This window comes from Carcharhinus amblyrhynchos, chromosome 19, assembly GCF_965287045.1.
Source record: "Carcharhinus amblyrhynchos chromosome 19, sCarAmb.v2.hapA, whole genome shotgun sequence".
NCBI classification, from domain to species: domain Eukaryota; kingdom Metazoa; phylum Chordata; class Chondrichthyes; order Carcharhiniformes; family Carcharhinidae; genus Carcharhinus; species Carcharhinus amblyrhynchos.
The window spans coordinates 33,334,076-33,344,457 of NC_137342.1; the positions used below are offsets into that span (position 1 = coordinate 33,334,076).

The following is a 10,382-nucleotide window of genomic DNA, read 5'->3' on the forward strand; positions in this document are numbered from 1 at the left end:
CAAGATCCTAAATTAATGAACTTCCCCTTCGTTCGTATATTACCAAGTCTCCAATTACACAAGGGTGGACTCTTCGGCCAGTCATTCTGATGTCCCTTCCTCCATACTCTTCAGTGACTGACCAGATTTTTGCTTCCATTCCAGTCTTTTGAGGCCTTTTTCAGACATCTTCAAAAACAAGTCTGGTAAACATAAATCCTTACTGATTCTACTCACTGGCACTGTAAGACTTCATAGACTGCCAAATTCACGTTGTTTACACATCTTTTGATGTTGTCTCCATCTGTCATCAGTCAGGTTGTATGCCCCTCAGTCAAATTCCATCTCCTGAGTCCACGCCTTAGTTGGTGACACCATGTCAGACCAGTCATTGTCCTGGCTTCTAGTTCAAAGGTCATTTCATTGAATGCAATAAGATGAAGGATCTCTGGAAAAACTATAATACAACTCCATTATTCTAGCTCAGAAAGGGAAAACAAAGATGTAAACCAAATACTGGTTGTACAATCAGACCTGAATTTAGATCAATGACCTAAAGTATGAATCAGTCCAGGTTCAATTAAAAATCAAAAGTAAATCAAAAATAAATATACAAATATAAATGATTGCTAGCTGTTAACTTGCAGCCTCCCCTTTTAAAACACACAATTCTGGCAATATTTTATAATCCAAAGTCACAATTTTTTTTATAATTTATCTAGTTAGAGTTTTTTTTAAATATCCCACTGGGATTTCAAAATGTGCAGAGGTCGTAGGTCAAGTTCATTTATTCAAGTGGGCAGCTGTTGATATAATTTATTTACACGTGGCACCTACTGTGTACAATGTAGAGGGAACTTTACTACTACAATAGCAACAATCTCCACCTTTAACCTAGTAAATTACGCCATAGCTTCTCATAGGCAATAGAAGGCAAAATGTAACACTGAACTACAGGAAGAGGCGATAGGATGGATGACCTTGGTCAAAGAGGGAGATTTTGTGGGTCTTAAAGGAAGAATGTGAGGAAGAGAGAGAGAGTTGAGGGAAGGAATTTCACAGCTTTGAGCCCATGCAGTGCAAAAGATGGCCCTAGTGGTGGATAATTTAAATTGCAGAAATCAGGTGAGTGGGGAATGGATTCTCAAGGATTTCACTGTAGGGAAGGAAATGGGGATGTGGTGGGAGAATGAGGGGTTTGCTGCATTGCCCATGCAGAGTGGATCCCTAAAGGTTCTTTATGAGGCCAATAGGAATGTCCATATCCTTCCTGACCCAACTAAAAGAAGTGTTTGTTGACCTGGCTGATCATGACTTACTGTCACCTGGTTGGGAAATGCTTCCTCACCCAGGCCAGAGTTAAAATGGCCGCCCGGGTCTGATGATATCTTGACATTACCTTAATTTGAATTCTATGTTCCAGCAGAAGTTATGAGTGAGGAACAGCAATCCTGACTAGGCTGCCCTCTCAGGCACTTCTGACTGGAGAGCAGTTACAGCATTGCCGACATCCAGCCTGGCCAGCTTTAGGTGACTGCAATATTTGATGACCTGTCCGTTGTTCTTCTCATTGCAGGAGGAAAACGACCAAGACTATGAAAACATTGTGGACTTACCTCAGCCCACTCCCAAGGAGGATGTGGACAATGAGGTTGATTATGAGGAACTGGCACCAGGCCAGGAAATGGGCCAAGCTGGTAAGATATCCCCTACCAACTCCTGAAATGTCATCTGAATGGGTTAATAGGGTAATGTACTGTGCTGTGGAGATAAGTGGGGATTTGAGGAGATGGCGACAAGTTGGATTGGAGATAATGGGGGACATGGAGAGAAATTGGGGTTGGGGATATGAGTGATGGGATTGGGGATGGGGACAAAAGTGGCTTTGGGGAATATATAGACAAATACAGTGGGGGGATATGGAGTAATGGTAGGTAGAAGGATTGAACAACATGGTCAGACAGGGGGTAGGTGAGGTTAAACAATAAAAATTTGAGCTTTTATCTCATCCTGCTGTGAAAAATCTTTCTGTTGCCATTTTTCCACAGATACAGAGAATGTTTATGACATTGTGGAAAACGGTGTGACTGCAATAGCTTTGTACGATTACCAAGGAGGTAGGTCAACGATGAGAAATGAATGTATTTATTAGCAATATGTTTGGCACAGGTTGCCTCTGCTTAGCTTCCTCTGAGTCCCTGGTAGTGACTGCGGGCAGAACTCTGCTGCCTGATAGGACTCCTCCATGCCATCGTTCGTTTGACTGCTTGTAGGGGGAAAAGTAAGCCATTCAGCCCCTCCAATCTCTACTGCCTTTCTACTAGATCATGGCTGACCTGTACTTCAACTTTTTGCCCACTTTTTCTCCATATTCTTTGATACTCTTGCCTTGCAAAAACCTGCAATGTCAGTCTTGTAATTTGCAAATGACTTCCAGCCTTCTGGGAGAAAGTTCCGGAAAGCCTTTGTGCGGGACAAGTGTCTCCTCATTTTAATCTTGAAAGGCTTAACTCTCAATTCCAAAGTAATGTACAATGCTCCTGGATTCCAGTCATTTAACCAGCATGAGCTTTTGGAACTTAAATAATGAGGACAGTTTGTAGTAACTAGTCTTGTATTTCTTCAGTTATAGAAAATGTAGGTGTAGTGGAGGTGTTTGAGAGTAATGAAAGAGTTGAGAGGATAGACAGAGAGAAATTGTTTCCCTGGCAAAGTTGGAACAAGGATCAGAACGTTATACCCTGGGAGCAGACATGTGGCTCGTGTGAGATTGTGAGAGAACAGTTCAAGCAGGCACCCCAACATCATCGCGCCATGTTACAGTCAGCGGGCCCGCATGGAAGACAGGAAGGTGTCTACCAACAATTAAACAGCCAATTAAGCCCATTAAAAAGGCAATTGTTTGCAACGGCCTGTGTGATTCAGTGGTTGGTGTACAGGCCACATGGGCAGAGGCCATTCCATTTTCAATTGAAACTCAATTCAGGGTGGAATAAAAGTCAAACTGAGCCCTGGCTCTGTGAGTAGGTCAGAATTTAGCTGAGAGTGGATACAGTTGGTTTTCTGATAACTCCTTGACATTCTGCTGCCTGGACCAATCAGGGGGAACACTGAAATATCCTTCAGGCTATGTCTTGCATGTTGTTGTGAGCTGCACTCTGCACAATTTAGCTCTGTCAATATGGGGTGGGGGGGACAGGATCCTGTGGAGGATGAAGGCTGTGAGGCAACTCCAGAGGCCACAGAGGAAACATAACTGATGGGTCAGATCTGAAGTTGGAGGAGGTCCAGGGAGAGGATGTGGAGGTAGAAGTGAGGATCCATGTGGGAGCCAGGGAGGCCTCAACCTTCCATTCCTTCAGCTAGGCCTCCAAGGCATGGCTTGAAACTGAGGGCAAAGGTGGCACCCCCGACTCAGCATTCCTGATGAGCCATCCTGGTGCCCTGATGTCAACCAATCAGCCTCTGAATTAAAGTTTGCAGTATTTGCCCTCTGTCACCAGTGGCCATACTAAATTGCTCCTTAGTGTCAGGGGGACTAGCTAGGTTAAATGCATAGGGTTATGGGGGTAGTGCCTGAGTGGGATTGTGGTCAGTGCAGACTCGATGGGCCAAATGGCCTCCTTCCACACTAAGATTTTACAATTCTATCCCAACTTATTGATAAACATGGTGAAAAAGCTGAGGAACCCGGGTTCAAATCCCACCAAGGCAGATGGTCAAATTTGAATTCAGTAAAATCTGGAATTAAAAAGTCTATTGCCGATTGTTGTAAAAGCCCATCTGGTTCACTGATGCCCTTTAGGGAAGAAAATCTGGAAACCTGCATGTGACTCCAGATCCACAACAATGTGGTTGACTCTCAAATGCTCTCTGAAATGGGATAGGCAATAAATGCTGGCCCAGCCAATGGCACCCACATCCTGTAAATAAGTAATCCTGGATCTTTGTTATATGCTCATTCCTCAAAAGTACCTTTACTACATACCTCACCCCCATTAAAGCACTCTCTGTTACAATCTACCTGTCATTGCCAGCAGCAATTCTGAATAGCACTGCTCCTGAGTTAAATGCTATGGTTGAAGTCCCACTGAGGAGAACTCCAAAGGTCAGAGGTGCAGTCCTTCATGTGAAATGTTAAACTGGGGTCTATCTTCCTTCTCAGGTAGGCGGAAAGAAAGATAAAGAAAGGCTTACATTGTCCCTTGCAAGAATTCAGAACATCTCAGGGACTTCACAGCTAACTTCTGAATTGTTGTCACTGTGATAATGCAAAAGAATCTCCAGCACTATTTGAAGTTCTGGCCAATAATTTTCCCTCAACCAACACTCTATAAACAGATTATCTGTTCAATGTTATGTTGGTGTTTGTGTGACATGGAAGTGCACAAAATAGCTGCCCACATTGTAACAGTGACTATCCTTCCAAAGCTGCCTGTGAGGCAATCTGGGCATCCTGAGGTGAAACAAGGGACTATATAAATGCAAGTCTGTTTTCAAGAATTGAAAATGATTCCCCTGCTCCCCATCACCCATAGCAGAAGTTTTCAGCTCAGTGCCAAATGTTCAGCAGCTCTCAGCATTGATATTCACCACTGATTCTTTATAAATGTGTTTACAGAGGGCGACGATGAAATCTCTTTTGATCCCAAAGACATCATCACAAACATTGAGAAGATTGACGAGGGCTGGTGGCAGGGGCAATGCAACGGAAAAGTCGGCCTCTTCCCAGCCAATTACGTGGAGCTGTTGCAGTGAACGCTGACCAATCACACTGGAGTTCATTTTCACCATTTTCCATAAGTACCAAACTTTCGCGCCTTTGGGCACGGAATTTAAAACTTCTTTAAGATTTCCATTTTTTTTATTGGCACGCGTGAACTGTTTTCTTTTTATCTCATTGAAACCCAAAGGCTGTGGTTCCCAGAAGTGAAACAGTCACGATACCAGCATGGAGATCCCAGCACAGAAAGCGGGTGTTCTGCCGCTTGGTGTGTGCCAATGTTAACTCTTTAGCCAAAGCTGCCTGTTCCAATACCATTTCCCCCATCCTGTTTTTACCATCACAAATTCTGACCTAATTGCCAAACTTGCCAGCTCGACTGAGGGAGCGTGCCTCGACTTTCCATTCATTTGTTCTGCCATTTATTGTGGAATAATGGGGTCCTGTCTGGACTTGCTCACGGGTGGAGACTCAGCCACAAGTAATCAAGTTTTTGTTTATGTTAGCACATTGTAACTCACTCAGCCCTCCATTAAACACCTCCTCCAACTATTCCTCATTCAAATGCAGCAGTAACATTGGTGAATGGAAATTATGATATAATCTTGTTGTTAAATGATTTTGTTATTTCACTCACCTTTATCTTCATGAATATGATTGACGGGGCAACTAGTTGTCCTGTATTTTAAGGGAATGTCCATTTTTTTACTCATGTCCCTTAAGGGATACCTCTGATGTCTCTTATTTTTGGAATAGTCCATGGGATGCATGAACCTGGGTGTCTCCTCTTGCCTTTTGCTTTTTGTTTATTTGGTGAGTATGCATACTGTGGCCCTCGGCCATCAGTGGGAGTGCTGATCACCAGCACACCCCTACCCGACCCTGGTCCTGAGGTCGAAGTGTCCCTTATTAGTTTCACCAGAGTTTGTTACCCCGACAGTCAACCTTTGCTTTTGGCTTTTCCCTACTAATTGGTTGTCATGACATGGGCTGCAGATGTTCTGTGAATCTGTGTATCACCCCTGACTCTAAGGCCCATCCACCTGTCACAGTCAACGGGTCATATTGCAGTTGGCCATTTCTTAATTACTGTCAAACTAGATGGCAGCAGCTTGTTCAAATCTTCACTCACAGATTCTTTGTGATTTTGACAGCTACCTTTGTGGACAAATGATCTGTATCGCTGAATTATGCCAACTAAAAAAATTAGCCAGGGAGCTGTGCTGTTGCTCTCCAAGTTGCTGGAATTATACACTGACTCTGCATTCGCTAAATAAAACGTTCAAATCCTCATTCAGTTCCTTTTGAAATGTTGTCTTGGTCATTGCCTCATTACTACCTGTGTTATGGGGTAAATCAAGTTGATCGGCACTGTCTTAATTTTAGGCAATACAAAACTCACGAGGCAGATATCTCTGTAGAAAGACATAACATTTATTTAAAAGAAAAACATCTGCAAGGAGATCACCAAAAGAGTTAAGTAGCTCAGAGATAGAGCGCGAGAACTTCTCCAATGAATCTGATGTATATAATCAAAAACAGATCAATTATAGTTTTTCTTGTCAATCATTCCTGTCTTATATTAGCTTAAAATTTAGTATACAAACATCAATAATAATCCCTGACATGCAGCCCAACCAATTTTACCACCCAGTATAATGATATTTCATTCGTCCATTAAATCCAGATGCTAACTCCCATCTTAACTAAAGTCACTTCCTTATTGCCTGGCTACACTAGATGCTACTACAGGGGTCAAAGTGGACATTCCCACTAGATCATTGCCAAACTGGATAGGCACATGATTCTGCATCCAGGCTCATTATCATTCTAAGTCTAGTCAGTGAATGTTGCTCAATGTTGCAACATGTGTTCCTGCATAAGAAACTTTCTGATATGAATTTTGTTAACTATGGGGTTCCTAGGCCTTTGGTTCTGAACTATTTGCCTTTACCATCAAAATGTGGAGATGCCAACGTTGGACTGGGGTGGGCATAGTAACAGTCTCACAACACCAGCTTAAAGTCCAACAGATTTATTTGATAGCACAAACTTTCAGATCGCGGCTCCTTCATCAGGTGAGTGGAGAATTGGGCTCACATTCAGGGCTTATACAGACACAGACTCAATTGCAAGATAATGGTTGGAATGCGAGTCTTTACGGGTAATCAAGTCTTTACAGATATAGACAATGTGAGTGGAGAGAGGGATAATGACAAGTTAAAAAGGTGTGAATTATCTCAAGCCAGGATGGTTAGTAGGATTTTGCAAGCTCAGGCCAAATGGTGAGGGCTGCATATTGCGTGACATGAACCCAAGATCCCGGTTGAGGCCATCCTCATGTGCGGAACTTGTCTAGCAGTTCTGCTCAGCGATTCTGCGTTGTGTATCTTGAAGGCCACCTTGAAGAACACTTACGCTTAACCCTCTCTCCACTCGCATTGTCTGTACCTGTAAAGACTTGATTACCTGTTAAGACTTGCATTCCAAGCATTATCTTGCAATTGTGTCTCTATATGCATTGTTTGTTAACCCAATGTTCCACTCAGCTGATGAAGGAGCAGCGCTCTGAAAGCTCGTGCTACCAAATAAACCTGTTGGACTTTAACCTGGTGTGTGACTTCTTACTTTACCATTGTATCTTGCGGTAACCTGTTTTCAGCTAAAGTGAACAGTGATTCACACATTACTTAAAATACTTCAAAATATCAGCATATATGTTTTAAAATCTTGTTTAGTTCTCTTTCTGCATTCACTTATGTGTAAACTATTCTCTCATTAGCTTATTAACTTGTTTCAAGAATTATTTAATTCTTTACTGGTAGTCTTGTCAGTGCCTTATGTATTCCGTCTAAAAACCTTATTAACTGGTTAGAAATCTCTCACTTCAACCTGGTATGTTTTCACAATCCCTTGTATGAAAATCATAGAATCGTTTAATCCCTACAGTGCAGAAGGCAGCCATTCAGCCCATAGAGCCTGTATCGACAATAATCCCACCCATGCCTATCCCTATACCCCACGTATTTACCATGACACTAAGGAGCAATTTACCACGGTCGATCAACCTAACTCCCAGATCTTTAGAGTGTGGGAGGAAACTGAACACCCGGAGGAAACCCATGCAGAAACAGGGAGAATATGCACCCTTCATGCAAACAGTCACTAGAGGCCAGAATTGATGATACTGAGTCTTGTACTCAATTCATTAATGAATGGCATATCACCACTCTTCTGTAGTAGTCAAACGCCTTTGTAATTCCTGCGATCCCATTCCCTGTCATTATACAATTACAGTTCCACACTAGAATGAACGTATCAGAATTTTATTTGCCAGCAGTTCACACAGCTTGGCTTAACATCACTGGACAATATTTTATCCAATTCAACCCCAGTGATGCTTGGGTTAGTACACTGACCTTTCACTCTGTGATTGAGGTATTAATGTTATTCAACCTATGCTGTACCTACCCTGGCAGTATTTGATAGAACAATATAGAGGGAGTTTTACTCTGTATGTAACCCATGCTGTATCTATTATGGGAGTGTCTGATTATGAAATGTGGGAGGAGCTGTAATGAAAGCTCCTGGAATACGTCTGATTGGACTTCATGGGAGGCGTGCAAAGGAGTGTGATGCGCCAGTCAATCAATTTGATTTGGAAATGTCTTGCAGAGCAGATAATATGGGGTTATTCAGCTATCAGGAGATGAAAATCACAAGTCTGAAACATTATTTTCAGATAGCGGCTGACACTGTGCTTGTTCAGGAAGGAACTAGAAGCTGTGATAAGAAGACAGTACATAGAAAATTCTCTGATATTACAATGCAGAAAGGCACCAACAATACACAAAGGCTATAACAGTCCTGTACCAACCAGTCTCAAATGAATGGGTTGAGTCCATATCAGTGTTCACGCTACATATGAGCAAATATCATCTTTACCCACTCTGACTTCATACCCTTTCCTCCAATCAACCCTTTGTCTTCAACCAACTAGCCAAGTAGTCTTCACAGCTGACATAGTTCCTGCCTCAAACGCTAATTCTAAATGTAAATCCCATATTAACTTTTAGAGTCACAGGGTGGGATTTTCCGACCTCACTCGATCCAAAATCAGAAAATCCCACCCAAGGTCAATGGACCTTTCCATGGTCTGCCCCTTGCCTGCTATAATTTCCATGGTGGGTGGGATATAAAATTCACCCCATAGAGTCATACAATGCAGTAAAGGCCCTTCAGCCCATCAAGTCTACACCAACAATATCTACCACTATAGGCGTGCTAATCCCATTTTCCTGCACTTGGCCCATATCCTTAAATAGAGTCACTCTGTGAGCCTAATGTGATTTGAACATGTGATCTTCTGATCTGGAGTCAAACACACTTACACTGTGTCACAAGCCCACATCTTGAGAACTATTTTGAGTACTGCTGAAAAATGAGATAAGTTGTTGAAGCATTTCACTTTGCACTCATCAGCATGCTTTGGCCAATCAGAATCACTTGTCAACCAATCAGCACCCTTTTCTCTTGTGGTATAAATCATTGTGAAAGCCGAAAACATGGTACTCTTGTGTTTGTCTTGATCAGTACAAGACAAAAAGTTTCAGCAACATGTCTCTTTTTTTGGCAATATTCAAATTCTGTAACAGCAAACAATTAACTTCACCCTTCTGGGTCAAAACATACATTGTTGTCACGAAAAATATCAAGGTTTTGAAGTCTTGCTTCCTCATTATCAGGTAACATCCTAAAGAATTTGCATTGTATTCTCTCCAGGCCTCAGTATCCTTCCCATTTAATCTCCTTCCACAGCCCATGTGGACTTTATTGATAATTACCTGTTGTCAAATTATGCAACAGGAGGATGTACTGGATGGGCACCATGGTTTCATCACTCTACTCGGTGGGAAATTACCACATTGACAGCTTATGCATATGCAGCTAGCCTGCAATTGCAAAAGTAAATGTATTCAGAGGCAAAATAAATCAGTAGACATCGCACTTAATTCTGTCCCAGTGCTTTAAACCATTCTCTGAGTCCAAAATAGGACTTTGCAAAATTATATATTTTTTAAATTGTCCTTGAACTCTGGTTTGTGTGATCATCACATGGCGGTTCTTCACTCTATGGAGTTTTGACTCACTCTTGCAGCATCCAATTAAGTGACTCAAACAAACGAGATGTGGCTTGAAAGCTGTCAGACCTGCACTAAAATGAATGTGTATTGGATGCAGAACTTTTAGTCAAGCTAAATCAAAGACCAAATTGGCGAATGTGCTGCCCTGCCTTTAGCGAACACTGTACCAAACATCTGTATGATCCAGAAGTTTCTAACATCGAGAGGAGACCACGTACAGTCAGATTCTATAGGACAAGTTTAAAGTTTATTTATTAGTCACGAGTAGGCTTACATTAACATTACAATGAAGTCACTATGAAAATCCCCAAGGTTGATATTTGATGGCTCAGTCAGTTAAACTGTTTATCAGCTTGCCATTCTGTCTGGAATTGAGAAGTATACTCACTGTTCACTTCCAAATGATTCACACTTTCACCCAGTTCTATTTCGAAAGTTACTGAAGCATCTGTTCTTTCGTAACACGGAGAGAACCACTGCGATTTTATGATGTATTTGTTCTGAAGAATCAGAGGAAATCGAAGAGTTTGAATAGA

At 42.0% G+C, this 10,382-nt stretch overlaps 1 protein-coding gene across 2 annotated transcripts in view; it reads left to right on the forward strand.

Moving 5' to 3' along the window:
* LOC145355442 (src substrate cortactin-like) overlaps positions 1-5,995 on the forward strand; it is a 48,471-nt gene extending 42,476 nt beyond the window's left edge. For both annotated transcript variants that reach the window (XM_080207553.1, XM_080207554.1), the window contains exons 14-16: positions 1,556-1,676; positions 2,028-2,096; positions 4,601-5,995. In XM_080207553.1, the coding sequence (XP_080063679.1) occupies positions 1,556-1,676; positions 2,028-2,096; positions 4,601-4,737 (327 nt within the window). In that variant the 3' untranslated portion in view covers positions 4,738-5,995. The remainder of the gene's footprint in view (positions 1-1,555; positions 1,677-2,027; positions 2,097-4,600) is intronic.
* The last annotated feature ends 4,387 nt before the right edge of the window (positions 5,996-10,382 follow it).